At 44.5% G+C, this 16495-nt stretch overlaps 1 protein-coding gene across 1 annotated transcript in view; it reads right to left on the bottom strand.

Annotated features, from left to right (window-relative positions):
* Positions 1–2138: 2138 nt before the first annotated feature.
* LOC138663500 (oocyte zinc finger protein XlCOF6-like) overlaps positions 2139–16495 on the bottom strand; it is a 30970-nt gene continuing 16613 nt past the window's right edge. The window contains exon 7 of the mRNA XM_069749735.1: positions 2139–3772. Coding sequence (XP_069605836.1) covers positions 2334–3772 — 1439 coding nt within the window. The 3' untranslated portion in view covers positions 2139–2333. The remainder of the gene's footprint in view (positions 3773–16495) is intronic.

Genomic DNA, 16495 nt, shown 5'->3' with positions numbered 1-16495 from the left:
GTAGGTGGTAACTATACTGACCGCAAATCCTGATCTTAACACCGCAACTAGAAGTAGTCATGGGGTGTGCCTAACAAATCCTAGACATCTCGACACAGCCGGAGGGCTAAATACCCCTATAGATGGAAATAGAAATTCTACCTTGTCTCAGAGCAGAACCCCAAAGGATAGGCAGCCCCCCACAAATATTGACTGTGAGTAGTAGAGGAAAAGACACACGCAGGCAGGAAACAGGATTTAGCAAAATAGGCCACTCTAGCTAAAATAGGAAAGGATAGGACAGAATACTAAGCGGTCAGTATTAAAATCCTTCCAAAAATATCCACAGCAGAAAATACAAAAACTCCACCATCTAACTAAAGATGTGGAGCGTATATCTGCAACTCCAGAGAATCCAAAAAGACTGAGAAAACACTGACACAGTCTAAGCTGGACAAGAGAAAACAAATGAATAGCACAGTATATAAGCACACAGCTTGTGTGCCACAGAAAAAGAAACAGACACTTATCTTTGCTGAATTGGCAGCTAAGCAGGAGAAGCCAGACAAAGATCCAACACTTCCCAAGAAACATTGACAACTGGCAAGGACTAATGAGTCCTGCAAACCTAAAAACCCCAGTCAGAATTGCAATCAGCAGATACACCTGTCCAAGACTGCAGCCCAGGGACAACTGCATTACCACCTACAACCACCGGAGGGAGCCCAAAAGCAGAATTCCCAACAGATAGCGTTAGAGGTTCGGATATTAATAGTAAGAGGGTTACAAAGTCATGTCCCTACTCAATTTTGCTGCATAATTATGTGCAACAGGCGCAATTCTCAAAAAAAGCACTAGATGGCATCAGCGCCCTGCAGCCTGCAAGTGCATAGAGTTTTATCACTGGCCAAGTGTCTCCAGCTAACCCCAGGAAATCACTCCAAACAGTGAGGGGAGGGGGGAAGAGGGGAAGTTGTTTACCTTCCGTAGTCTGTAAACCCCCATACCTCTGCTGCAGCTAGCCAGCTGTCTTCCCCAGCTGTTTCAGGATCTCCTGCCTACCTCCTCGTGTCTCTCCCCCAACTCCAATGTCTTCTCCACGTACCAGGGAAATCCCAAGATGGCCGCTGCACCTCAGGTCAGTTCCCGCCATCAGCCGTCCTGCGTCTCCAGGGAACTCAGGCCTCAGTACCCAGCCCACAGGCGCTCTCATCAGCCCCCTCGATGTCTTCAACTCACTCGGGAATCGACCTACAGGTGAGTCACTGGCCGTGCATAGCAGATGCCTGTCGACTCCGAGCGCATTCAGAGGGCCGCTGCCTCAGCTCTGCACGTCTGCTCTCTTCAGTGTCTTAGCCACGCCCTATCTGAGTTATTTTTGATGGTCAACAAAATATGATTTTCTAGTAATTTAGTTTTCACACTCTACTGTAGGTATGATAATGGTTTCTCTTTTTGTGAGATTTTTGATGTTTAAAGGGGATATTCACTACTTGGACAACCCCTTCTCACTGGAATCGAAAAGATTTATCCAGCTTCTACTCTACAATTCCAAGACATGTTTAAAGTTATGAATTCTTTATTTTTTCAAAGTTAAAATATATGTTCTTTTTTTCTTACTTGGTTGAAACTTGCAGGGAAAATGTATTTAAAGATCATAGAAGACATAGGGAAAAGACTAGTAGAATTCCAAATGCTTTTTGAAAGCAAGTGCATTCTTAAACTTGGTTCACTGTCTTCACTTTTTTGACACATCAAACAATAAGAGTAAGCCAGAGAGCAGCCGCAGCCTTGGCTTCCTGTTGATGTTCAATATATCCGAAGTCAGCAACAGTGAATCAATCAGCATGGGAAAACGGGAAAAAGGATGTTCACAGTGCTCACTAGAGTATCACAGGACCACGGGTGCCAGGTTCAATGTCGCTGGAGTCCACTTGTAAATGCAGGCAAAAAAGAAAAAAAGCACCAGGTGATTTCCATAAAAATTCAAATTTGGTCTGATTTAATCCATTGTTTGTAAAAAGTTAAACACATACATGTTGCCTGCAGGAACAGTGAAGCCAGTGCTGATTCCGCGCTGGGCTTGTGTTATGTAACAACCTCACATGAGCCCCGGGAACGTGACTGCTAAGACCCTTGAACAGTGCAGGCATGCAAAATGAGTATGAGTGTTTTTATTTGAAAGAGGACAAACATGAGGAATGACAAGGTGTTGTCCTAGTAATGGACAACCCCTTTAAGAAATACAATTTTCAGTTAAAACATTTCCAACATTCTTAACATGAAAAATGCTTCTCCCCTTTGTGACTTCTCTGATGTTAAAGAGATGATTTTAGTGTAAAACATTTCCTACATTATGAACATGAAAAAGACTTCTCCCCTGTGTGGGTTCTTTGGTGTATAACAAAATTACATTTCTCTTTAAAACATTTCCCACATTCTGGACAGGAAAAAGGCTTCTCTCCTGTGTGACTTCTCTGGTGGTTAAACAAAGCTGATTTCTGGTTAAAACATTTGCCACATTCTGAACAGGAAAAAGGCTTCTCCCCTGTGTGGGTTCTCTGGTGCGTAACCAAAACTGATTTCTGGCTAAAACATTTGCCACATTCTGAACATGAAAAAGGTTTCACCCCTGTGTGGGTTCTCTGGTGCCTAACCAAAGCCGATTTCTGTTTAAAACATTTCCCACATTCTGAACAGGAAAAAGGCTTCTCCCCTGTGTGGGTTCTTTGGTGCTTAACCAAAACTGATTTCTCGTTAAAACATTTGCCACATTCTGAACATGAAAAAGGTTTCAACCCTGTGTGGGTTCTCTGGTGTATAACAAGCTTGTCTTTCCGGTTAAAACATTTCCCACATTCTGAACAGGAGAAAGGCTTCTCCCCTGTGTGGGTTCTTTGGTGCTTAACCAAAACTGATTTCTCGTTAAAACATTTGCCACATTCTGAACATGAAAAAGGTTTCACTCCTGTGTGGGTTATTTGGTGTATAACAAGCTTGTGTTTCTGGTTAAAACATTTCCCACATTCTGAACAGGGAAAAGGCTTCTGCCCCGAGTGGGTTCTCTGGTGCTTAACCAAAACTGATTTCTCGTTAAAACATTTGCTACATTCTGAACATGAAAAAGGTTTCACCCCTGTGTGGGTTCTGTAGTGCGTAACCAAAGCCGATTTTCGATTAAAACATTTCCCACATTCTGAACAGGAAAAAGCCTCCCCTGTGTGGGTTCTTTGGTGATTAACAAGATTCCATTTCTGGTTAAAACATTTCTCACATACTGAACAGGAAAAAGGCTTCTCCCCTGTGTGGGTTCTCTGGTGCTTAACCAAAACTGATATCTTTTTAAAACATTTCCCACATTCTGAACAGGAAAAAGGCTTCTCCCCTGTGTGTCTTCTTTGGTGTCTAACAAGATAATATTTATGTTTAAAACATTTTCCACACTTGGAACAAGAAAATCTTTTCTCCCCTGTGTGAATTTTTGGAAGTTTAAGAAAAGACTTTTCGATGTGAAAACGGTTTCCATATTCTGGACAGGAAAATGGCTTCTTTGATTTAGGAGTTTTTCCATTTTTAATGTTCATTTTGTGACTCTGATTTTCCTTAGTTGTCACCAATGAATCAGAAGACAGGACCTGTTTCAAAGGATCAGTTGATAGGTCTTTGCTGTGAAGGGATGATGGTATAGCTGGAGTAATGGCATTAACTTCAATTGTATCCAGTGGGATCTCAATATCATCCGATCTATAAATTAAAGACGTCAGCTGTTCCTCTGATCTCCCGGTACAGTCATCTGCCAAGATATAAACCATTTATTATTTTTGAATAAAATATCTTGAATGTCATTTACCGTTTCTACTTAACTTGCCATTTTTACAGACAGTTTATGTAAAAACATTGAATTCTTCACCAAGACAATGACAGCTCACAGTCTAATAGAAAATCTAATAGGATGAACCAGTGGAGTGTGGTGTTCAACTGTTTGTTCATTCTGCCTCCCAAATATGGAACAAAAAGCCACACAGAAACATTATGTTGGCGAACTGTTATGATCTGGTGGCCTAGGAGCAGCATGAGACGGACTCTGGAGAAGGTGGACAGCAAAAACAAAGCCAGGACTTATCTTTGTAGAAAAGCACAGCAAACTGGAGAGACCAGCAGGGAAGTGAATCCTTCAAGAACAATTGGACAACTGGCACTGACTAAAGGATCCTGCAAAGTTATATAACCCAGTCAGTTTTGCAATTAGTAGATACACCTGTCCACTCCTGCAGTCCAGGCACAACTGCATTACCCTCTACAACCACCGGAGGGAGCCCAAAAGCAGAATTCACAACAGTACCCCCCCTTGAGGAGGGGTCACCGAACCCTCACCAGAGCCCCCAGGCCGATCAGGATGAGCCCGATGAAAGGCACGAACCAAATCAACGGCATGAACATCAGAGGCAGAAACCCAAGAATTATCCTCCTGGCCATAAAAACGGGAATCCAAAATCTTCTCAACAACATATTCCAAATCCCCATCGACCAATACAGGGGCCGGAGGATCAACAGAGGGAACAACGGGCTCCACATATTTCCGCAACAAAGATCTATGGAAGACATTATGAATAGCAAAAGAGGCCGGAAGCGCCAGGCGAAAGGACACCGGATTAATAATCTCAGAAATCCTATAAGGACCAATAAATCGAGGCTTAAACTTAGGGGAAGAAACCTTCATAGGAACATGACGGGAAGATAACCAAACCAGATCACCAACCCGAAGCCGGGAACCAACACCCCGACGACGGTTAGCAAAATGCTGAGCCTCCTCCTGAGACAGCACCAAATTGTCCACCACATAAGCCCAAATCTGCTGCAACCTGTCGACCACAGAATCCACACCAGGAAGGTCAGAAGGCTCAACCTGCCCAGAAGAAAAACGAGGATGAAAACCAAAATTACAAAAAAAAGGCGAAACCAAAGTAGCCGAACTAGCCCGATTATTAAGGGCAAACTCGGCCAATGGCAAAAAAGCCACCCAATCATCCTGATCAGCAGATACAAAGCATCTCAAATAGGTCTCCAAGGTCTGATTAGTTCGCTCAGTCTGGCCATTTGTCTGAGGATGAAATGCAGAGGAAAAAGACAAATCAATGCCCAGCTTGGCACAAAAGGCCCGCCAAAACCTAGAAACAAACTGGGAACCTCTGTCGGACACAATATTCTCCGGAATACCATGCAAACGTACCACATGCTGAAAAAACAACGGAACCAAATCAGAAGAAGGCGGCAATTTAGGCAAAGGCACCAAATGAACCATCTTAGAAAATCGGTCACAGACAACCCAGATAACCGACATTCTTTGGGAAACAGGAAGATCGGAAATAAAATCCAAACAAATATGCGTCCAAGGTCTCTCAGGGACCGGCAATGGCAAAAGCAACCCACTAGCGCGGGAACAGCAAAGCTTAGCCCGCGCACAAATCCCACAGGACTGCACAAAAGAACGCACATCCCGTGACAAAGAAGGCCACCAAAAGGACCTACTAACCAAATCTCTGGTACCAAAAATCCCAGGATGGCCAGCCAACACAGAACAATGATCCTCAGAAATCACTTTACTAGTCCATCTATCAGGAACAAACAGTTTCCCCACAGGACAGCGGTCAGGCTTATCAGCCTGCAATTCCTGAAGAACCCGTCGCAAATCAGGGGAGATGGCAGAAAGAATCACCCCTTCCTTCAAAATGCCGACCGGCTCAAGAACCCCAGGGGAATCAGGAAAAAAAACTCCTAGAGAGGGCATCCGCCTTAACATTCTTAGTACCAGGAATGTACGAGACCACAAAATCAAAACGGGAGAAAAACAGGGACCATCGAGCCTGTCTAGGATTCAGCCGTTTGGCAGACTCGAGGTAAATCAGATTCTTATGATCGGTCAGGACCACAATACGGTGCTTGGCCCCCTCAAGCCAATGTCGCCACTCCTCAAATGCCCACTTCATAGCCAACAACTCCCGATTGCCGACATCATAATTGTGTTCCGCAGGCGAAAACTTCCGAGAAAAGAAGGCACACGGTTTCATCAAAGAACCATCAGAATTCCTCTGAGACAAAACGGCCCCTGCCCCAATCTCAGACGCGTCAACCTCAACCTGAAATGGAAGAGAAACATCTGGCTGACGCAACACAGGGGCAGAAGTAAATCGGCATTTAAGCTCCTGAAAGGCAGAAAAAACCGCGGAGGACCAATTCGTCACATCAGCGCCTTTCTTGGTCAAATTGGTTAGAGGTTTAACCACACTGGAGAAGTTGGCAATGAAACGACGATAAAAATTAGCAAAGCCCAAGAATTTCTGAAGGCTCTTCACAGATGTGGGCTGAATCCAATCATGAATGGCCTGAACCTTAACCGGATCCATTTCTATAAATGAGGGAGAAAAAATGAAACCCAAAAAAGAAACCTTCTGCACTCCAAAGAGGCACTTTGACCCCTTCACAAATAAAGCATTATTACGGAGGATCTGAAATACCATCCTGACCTGTTTCACATGAGACTCCCAATCATTGGAAAAAATCAAAATATCATCCAAATATACAACCATGAATTTATCAAGATAACTCCGAAAGATATCATGCATGAAGGATTCGAACACAGATGGGGCATTAGAGAGTCCGAATGGCATCACAAGGTATTCAAAATGGCCTTCGGGCGTATTAAATGCAGTTTTCCATTCGTCACCCAGCTTGATACGAATAAGATTATATGCCCCTCGAAGGTCAATCTTAGTAAACCAGCTAGACCCCTTAATCCTAGCAAACAAATCAGTAAGCAAAGGCAAGGGGTATTGAAATTTAACCGTGATCTTATTCAAGAGGCGATAATCAATACAGGGTCTCAAGGAGCCATCCTTCTTGTCAACAAAAAAGAACCCCGCTCCCAACGGTGAAGAAGATGGCCGAATATGCCCTTTCTCCAAAGACTCCTTAATATAGCTCCGCATGGCGGTATGTTCAGGCACAGACAGGTTGAAAAGTCGGCCCTTAGGGAACTTACAACCTGGAATCAAGTCAATAGCACAATCACAGTCCCTATGCGGTGGAAGGGAACTGGATTTGGGCTCATCGAATACATCCTGGAAGTCAGACAAAAACTCAGGAACTTCAGAAGAGGGGGAAGAGGAAATTGACATCAAAGGAACCTGATTGTGAACCCCCTGACAACCCCAAATAGTCACAGACATGGATTTCCAATCTAACACCGGATTATGTAGCTGCAACCATGGAAAACCCAGCACAATATCATCATGCAAATTATGCAACACCAGAAAACGACAATCTTCCTGATGGGCTGGCGCCATGCGCATGGTCAGCTGTTTCCAAAACTAAGGTTTATTTTTAGCCAACGGTGTAGCATCAATGCCCCTCAAAGGAATAGGGTTCTGCAAAGGCTGCAAGGGAAAACCACAACGTCTGGCAAATTCTAAGTCCATTAAGTTCAGAGCGGCGCCTGAATCCACAAATGCCATGACAGAAAATGATGATAATGAGCAGATCAAGGTCACAGATAACAGAAATTTAGGTTGTATAGTACTGATGGCAACAGAACTAGCGATTCTCTTAGTACGCTTAGGGCAATCAGAAATAACATGAGCAGAATCGCCGCCGTAAAAACACAACCTATTCTGACGCCTGAATGTTTGACGTTCAGCTCTAGACAAAATCCTATCACACTGCATAGGCTCAGGGCTCCGCTCAGAGGATAACGCCACAGTGTGCACAACTCTGCGCGCACGCAAGCGCCGATCAATCTGAATGGCCAGAGACATAGAATCACTCAGACCAGCAGGCGTGGGGAACCCCACCATAACATCTTTAACGAATTCAGAAAGACCATTTCTGAAAATTGTCGCCAAGGCATCCTCATTCCATTTAGTTAGTACAGACCATTTTCTAAATTTTTGGCAATACAATTCTGCCGCTTCTTGGCCTTGACACAGGGCTAACAAGGTTTTCTCAGCCTGATCCACAGAATTAGGCTCATCATACAATAACCCCAATGCCTGAAAGAACGAATCAACATTAAGCAAAGCAGGATTGCCAGATTCCAGGGAAAATGCCCAATCCTGTGGGTCACCACGCAGCAGAGATATGATGATTTTAACCTGCTGAATACGATCACCAGAAGATCGGGGTCTTAATGCAAAAAACAGTTTACAGTTATTTTTGAAACTCAAAAATTTGGATCTGTCACCAAAGAATAAATCAGGAGTGGGAATCTTAGGTTCTAAGGCAGGAGTCTGAACAATGAAATCTGAAATACCCTGTACCCTAGCAGCAAGCTGATCCACCCGAGAAACTAACTCCTGAACATTTATGTTAATACTAGACTCCGTAGCCACCCAGAGGTAAAGAGGGAGGAAAATACCAAACAGGCTAAGGAAAAAAAAATGGCTCAAAACCTTTTCACCCTTCTTCTGAGATGCAATTAACTCATTGTTGGCCAGTTGTACTGTTATGATCTGGTGGCCTAGGAGCAGCATGAGACGGACTCTGGAGAAGGTGGACAGCAAAAACAAAGCCAGGACTTATCTTTGTAGAAAAGCACAGCAAACTGGAGAGACCAGCAAGGAAGTGAATCCTTCAAGAACAATGGACAACTGGCACTGACTAAAGGATCCTGCAAAGCTACATACCCCAGTCAGTTTTGCAATTAGTAGATACACCTGTCCACTCCTGCAGTCCAGGCACAACTGCATTACCCTCTACAACCACCGGAGGGAGCCAAAAAGCTGAATTCACAACAACGAACCTAATACCAATAAAAACTTCTATTCATGTAACAAAAAACAAGTCCCCACTCAGGTCCATCATCTGTCAGTGGAAAAACAGGAGGTTTCCATATTATTAGTGGCTCAAAAGGCTCTTGAAAATTAACATGGCTTCCATTAACCAGTCCAGTAATAACTACTGTCCCAAAGTCAAATTTCCCCCTCACCTCTGAGCCTTTCAGTATGCCCAAACCACATGTATTTGGCATTACTCTAGTGAGACGAACCCACTTAACCCATTATCTACCAATGCCCTTTTTATTGGGATGCCTAATCTTTTACATCTAGCAACTAAGATTTTATAATTTTTATAATTAAGTCTAATTTTTTGTGTTGTGTTTGTAAAATGAATGTTTTCAAAATAGGAAATCATGTCATTGTCATTTTTAATTGAATATTGGGATGCCCATTTCTGAAAAATCCGTAAAATTAAAATTTATAATTTGGCAAGTAATGGGTTAATTTACGGTGTGTGTGTGTCTCCTGGAGCACAATCAGCGCACTATGTGTTGGGAAATAAAATGGCATATTTGCCATTTGTTTTCTCCTACATCCACTGTGTGCTAATTTCCGGAAATTGCCTATGGAATAAAAAATTGCCACTATTCCAATAGATTAGTTCTCTGAGGGTTATAATTTCCAAAATGGAGTCATTTTATGGGGATTCCTGTTGTGATAGGCAATTCAGTATCACAATGGACATAGCGGTCAGAGCACATACAGTGATCTGACAATAACACAAAATAATAGAACGAGCTCTGAGACGTGGGAACTCTGCAGACCGCAATCCCTAATCCTCTCCAAACAACACTAGAGGCAGCCGTGGATTGCACCTAACTCTGCCTATGCAACTCGGCACAGCCTGAGAAACTAACTAGCCTGAAGATAGAAAATAAGCCTACCTTGCCTCAGAGAAATACCCCAAAGGAAAAGGCAGCCCCCCACATATAATGACTGTGAGTTAAGACGAAAAGACAAACGCAGGGATGAAATAGATTCAGCAAAGTGAGGCCCGACTTTCTTAACAGAGCGAGGATAGGAAAGATAACTTTGCGGTCTACACAAAACCCTAAAGAAAACCACGCAAAGGGGGCAAAAAGACCCTCCGTACCGAACTAACGGCACGGAGGTACACCCTTTGCGTCCCAGAGCTTCCAGCAAAACAATTAGACAAGCTGGACAGAAAAAATAGCAAACAAATAGCAAAGAAGAACTTAGCTATGCAGAGCAGCAGGCCACAGGAATGATCCAGGGAAAACAAGTCCAACACTGGAACATTGACAGGAAGCATGGATCAAAGCATTAGGTGGAGTTAAGTAGAGAAGCACCTAACGACCTCACCAGATCACCTGAGGGAGGAAACTCAGAGGCCGCAGTACCACTTTCCTCCACAAACGGAAGCTCCCAGAGAGAATCAGCCGAAGTACCACTTTGTCATGATCCCAATGGCAGGGGATCACTAAAGGACAAGCACAGATACAAACAAGCTCTAGGGCGATGGAACCTGAGCTGACCGCGACCCTGAACCTAACACACAAATAAAAGTAGCCGGGGAACGTGCCTACGATGATCCTAGACGTCTCGCTCCAGCCGAAGATCTAACTTCCCCTATTAGAAGAAACACAGACCTCTCTTGCCTCCAGAGAAACACCCCACAGAAATAGCAGCCCCCCACATATAATGACGGTGAAATGAGAGGAAAGCACATACGCAGTATGAAAACAGTTTCAGCAAAATGAGGCCCGCTAAAGCTAGATAGCAGAGGATACAAAAGTGATCTGCGCGGTCAGCGAAAAACCCTTCAAAAAACCATCCTGAAATTACTTGAACTCATGTGCCAACTCATGGTACATGAGGAGCAATTTCAGCCCACTAGAGCAACCAGCAGCAAAGAAACAAATATCTGCAGGCTGGACTAAAAACCAAATAAAGCAAAACACCAAAACAGGAAAATCCAAACTTAGCTTGACCAGAAGGTTCTAGGAGCAGGGAGCAGAGGGTACAAGACACACTGGATACATTGATAACCGGCGAGGAAATGCCAGCAAAGCCAGGTTAAATAGGAAACTCCCATATCCTGATGGAACAGGTGGAACCCAGAGACCCAGGAAAGACAAGTCACCCAGTACCATCAGTAACCACCAGAGGGAGCCCAAAAACAGAACTCACAACAGTACCCCCCCCTTGAGGAGGGGTCACCGAACCCTCACGAGAACCACCAGGGCGACCAGGATGAGCCCTATGAAAAGCGCGAACCAAATCATCAGCATGAACATCCGAGGCAACCACCCAAGAATTATCCTCCTGACCATAACCCTTCCACTTGACCAAATACTGGAGTTTCCGTCTGGAAACACGAGAATCCAAGATCTTCTCCACAACATACTCCAATTCTCCCTCCACCAGCACTGGAGCAGGAGGCTCAAGCGAAGGAACAACAGGTACCTCATACTTCCGCAACAACGACCGATGGAACACATTATGAATAGCAAACGATGCCGGGAGATCCAAACGAAACGACACAGGGTTAAGAATTTCCAAGATCCTATAGGGACCGATGAACCGAGGCTTGAACTTAGGAGAAGAGACCTTCATAGGAACAAAACGAGAAGACAACCACACCAAGTCCCCAACAAGAAGTCGAGGACCCACGCGGCGACGGCGATTAGCAAACTGCTGAGCCTTCTCCTGGGACAACTTCAAATTGTCCACCACATGACTCCAAATCCGATGCAACCTATCCACCACCATGTCCACTCCAGGACAATCAGAAGGTTCCACCTGACCAGAGGAAAAACGAGGATGAAACCCCGAATTACAAAAGAAAGGAGAAACCAAGGTAGCAGAACTAGCCCGATTATTAAGGGCAAACTCGGCCAGCGGCAAAAAGGTAACCCAGTCATCCTGATCAGCAGAAACAAAACACCTTAAATAAGTTTCCAAGGTCTGATTAGTTCGTTCCGTCTGGCCATTCGTCTGAGGATGGAATGCAGACGAAAAGGACAAATCAATGCCCATCTTAGCACAGAACGTCCGCCAAAATCTAGACACAAACTGGGATCCCCTGTCAGAAACGATGTTCTCAGGAATCCCATGCAAACGAACCACATTCTGAAAAAACAGAGGGACCAACTCAGAGGAGGAAGGCAACTTAGGCAAGGGTACCAGATGAACCATTTTAGAAAAGCGATCACACACAACCCAGATGACGGACATTTTTTGAGAGACAGGGAGATCCGAAATAAAGTCCATGGAAATGTGCGTCCAAGGCCTCTTCGGGATAGGCAAAGGTGACAACAATCCACTGGCCCGAGAACAGCAAGGCTTAGCCCGAGCACAAACCTCACAAGACTGCACAAAAGAACGCACATCCCTCGACAAGGAAGGCCACCAAAAAGACCTGGCCACCAAGTCTCTAGTACCAAATATTCCAGGATGACCTGCCAACGCAGAAGAATGGACCTCGGAGATGACTCTACTGGTCCAATTATCCGGAACAAACAGTCTCTCAGGCGGACAACGATCAGGTTTACCCGCCTGAAACTCCTGCAAAGCACGTCGCAAGTCTGGGGAAACAGCAGACAAAATCACCCCATCCCTAAGGATACCAGAGGGCTCAGAATTTCCAAGAGAGTCAGGCACAAAACTCCTAGAAAGAGCATCCGCCTTCACATTCTTTGAACCTGGCAGGTATGAAACCACAAAATTGAAACGAGAGAAAAACAGTGACCAACGAGCCTGTCTAGGATTCAGACGCCTGGCAGACTCAAGGTAAATAAAATTCTTGTGATCAGTCAAGACCACCACACGATGTCTAGCACCCTCTAGCCAATGACGCCACTCCTCAAATGCCCACTTCATGGCCAAAAGTTCCCGATTACCAACATCATAATTCCGCTCAGCCGGCGAAAACTTTCTAGAAAAAAACGCGCATGGCTTCATCACTGAGCCATCGGAGCTTCTCTGTGACAAAACCGCCCCCGCTCCAATCTCGGAAGCATCAACCTCAACCTGAAAAGGGAGTGAAACATCTGGCTGACGCAACACAGGAGCAGAAGAAAACCGGCGCTTAAGTTCCTGAAAGGCCTCCACAGCCGCAGGAGACCAATTAGCAACATCAGCACCCTTCTTAGTCAAATCCATCAAAGGCTTAACAACACTAGAAAAATTAGTTATAAAACGACGATAGAAATTAGCAAAGCCCAAGAACTTCTGTAGACTCTTAAGAGATGTAGGCTGCGTCCAGTCACAAATAGCCTGAACCTTGACGGGATCCATCTCAATAGTAGAAGGGGAAAAAATATACCCCAAGAAAGAAATCTTCTGGACTCCAAAGAGACACTTTGAGCCTTTTACAAACAAGGAATTGGCCCGCAGGACCTGAAACACCTTCCTGACCTGCTGAACATGAGACTCCCAGTCATCAGAAAAAAACAAAATATCATCCAAATACACAATCATAAATTTATCCAGATATTCACGGAAAATATCGTGCATAAAGGACTGGAAGACTGAAGGAGCATTAGAAAGTCCAAAAGGCATTACCAAATACTCAAAATGGCCCTCAGGCGTATTAAATGCGGTTTTCCACTCATCACCTTGCTTTATTCGTATAAGATTATACGCACCCCGAAGATCAATCTTAGTGAACCATTTAGCCCCCTTAATGCGAGCAAACAAATCAGTCAACAATGGCAAAGGATACTGATATTTTACGGTAATCTTATTCAAAAGACGATAATCTATACAAGGCCTCAAGGAACCATCTTTTTTGGCCATGAAAAAAAAACCTGCTCCCAAAGGGGACAAAGATGGACGGATATGTCCCTTTTCCAAGGACTCCTTAACATAATCCCGCATAGCAGTATGCTCAGGCACTGACAGATTGAACAAACGACCTTTAGGAAATTTACTGCCTGGAATTAAATTTATAGCACAATCGCAATCCCTATGAGGAGGAAGCGAACTGAGCTTAGGCTCCTCAAAAACATCCCGATAGTCAGACAAAAACACAGGAATCTCAGAAGGAGTAGATGAAGCGATAGAAATCGGAGGTGCATCATCATGAACCCCCTGACAACCCCAGCTTAACACAGACATTGATTTCCAGTCAAGGACTGGATTATGAGTTTGTAACCATGGCAGACCAAGCACTAGGACATCATGCAAGTTATACAGTACCAGGAAGCGAATCACCTCCTGATGAACAGGAGTCATACGCATGGTCACTTGTGTCCAGTACTGAGGTTTATTCATAGCCAAAGGTGTAGAGTCAATTCCCTTCAAAGGAATAGGGACTTCCAGAGGCTCCAGACTAAACCCAGCAGCGATTGGCAAATGACCAATCCATAAGACTCAGGGCAGCGCCTGAATCCACATAGGCATCGACGGAAATGGATGATAATGAACAAATCAGCGTCACAGACAGAATGAACTTAGACTGTAAAGTACTAATGGCAACAGACTTATCAACCTTTTTTGTGCGTTTAGAGCATGCTGATATAACATGAGCTGAATCACCACAATAGAAGCACAATCTTTTTTTCCGCCTATAATTTTGCCGTTCACTTCTGGACTGAATTCTATCACATTGCATTATCTCAGGTGACGGTTCAGGCGACACCGCCAAATGATGCACAGGTTTGCGCTCCCGTAAACGCCGATCAATCTGAATAGCCATAGTCATAGACTCATTCAGACCAGTAGGCGCAGGGAACCCCACCATAACATCTTTAATGGCCTCAGAAAGGCCATCTCTGAACTTTGCAGCCAGGGCGCACTCATTCCACTGAGTAAGCACCGACCACTTCCGAAATTTTTGACAATAAATTTCTGCTTCATCTTGCCCCTGAGAGAGGGCCAACAAAGCTTTTTCAGCCTGAATCTCTTGGTTAGGTTCCTCATAGAGCAAACCCAATGCCAGAAAAAACGCATCCGCATTAAGCAACGCAGGGTCCCCTGGTGCCAATGCAAATGCCCAATCCTGAGGGTCACCCCGCAGGAAAGATATAATTATCTTGACTTGCTGAGCAGGGTCTCCAGAGGAGCGAGATTTCAAAGAAAGAAACAACTTGCAATTGTTCCTAAAATTCAGAAAACGAGATCTATCTCCAGAAAAAAACTCTGGGACAGGAATTCTAGGTTCAGACATAGGAGCATGTACAACAAAATCCTGTATATTTTGAACCTTAGCGGCAAGATTATTCAGGCTGGAAGCCAAACTCTGGACGTCCATGATAAACAGCTGGGATCAGAGCCATTCAAAGATTAAGAGGAGGAGGAAGTAGCCACGCTGCAATAAGGCTAGGCAGCAAACTCTGAGGGAAAGAGAAAAAAAAAACAAAAAACTTCCTCAGACTACTTATCCTCCTACTTCAGCCAATACAATTAACACTTTGTGGGCCGGTTATACTGTCATGATCCCAATGGCAGGGGATCACTAAAGGACAAGCACAGATACAAACAAGCTCTAGGGCGATGGAACCTGAGCTGACCGCGACCCTGAACCTAACACACAAATAAAAGTAGCCGGGGAACGTGCCTACGATGATCCTAGACGTCTCGCTCCAGCCGAAGATCTAACTTCCCCTATTAGAAGAAACACAGACCTCTCTTGCCTCCAGAGAAACACCCCACAGAAATAGCAGCCCCCCACATATAATGACGGTGAAATGAGAGGAAAGCACATACGCAGTATGAAAACTGTTTCAGCAAAATGAGGCCCGCTAAAGCTAGATAGCAGAGGATACAAAAGTGATCTGCGCGGTCAGCGAAAAACCCTTCAAAAAACCATCCTGAAATTACTTGAACTCATGTGCCAACTCATGGTACATGAGGAGCAATTTCAGCCCACTAGAGCAACCAGCAGCAAAGAAACAAATATCTGCAGGCTGGACTAAAAACCAAATAAAGCAAAACACCAAAACAGGAAAATCCAAACTTAGCTTGACCAGAAGGTTCTAGGAGCAGGGAGCAGAGGGTACAAGACACACTGGATACATTGATAACCGGCGAGGAAATGCCAGCAAAGCCAGGTTAAATAGGAAACTCCCATATCCTGATGGAACAGGTGGAACCCAGAGACCCAGGAAAGACAAGTCACCCAGTACCATCAGTAACCACCAGAGGGAGCCCAAAAACAGAACTCACAACACCACTTGTGACCACAGGAGGGAGCTCTGCCACAGAATTCACAACAGATTCCTACAGCTCTGATTTTCTGAAATTTTGTCATATTAGGGCTTCTGCAGATGGTGTGTCACATCTCTTCCAGGATCTGCCCCTATGATGTCAGCAGGCGTGTCCTTATTTATATGGCTGGCCGGGCTAGAAATGGAGTAGACGTTGGTACCAGAAGCTCTGGACGACATAGGTTTGATTCAGCCACTAAGAATAGGGTGCCTGGGACAAGTAGTACCTTCTAGTCTGGCAGTATGGGTGTATGTGTTGTCCAGCTGAAGTAATCTGCTCCCTTATACATCCAATTGGATAGCACCATATTCTATGAAAGCTCGAAGCATATTGAAGGAAGCTGCCAGATACAACCTTGCTCTTCTCTGGTTCCATCCTCTATGTTCAGCTGACGGCTTGTGCATTTGTTTCCTGTTGTGATCCCGGCCTGTTTGCTGACTACTCTTATGTCTTCTGATTTTGTATTTTCTCTGCCTTACTGGTTCTGACCCGGCTACCTGACTATTGTTCTT

The sequence above is a fragment of the Ranitomeya imitator genome, chromosome 2 (assembly GCF_032444005.1).
Source record: "Ranitomeya imitator isolate aRanImi1 chromosome 2, aRanImi1.pri, whole genome shotgun sequence".
Classification (NCBI taxonomy): Eukaryota; Metazoa; Chordata; class Amphibia; order Anura; family Dendrobatidae; genus Ranitomeya; species Ranitomeya imitator.
This window is presented reverse-complemented; position numbering and strand designations above follow the sequence as displayed.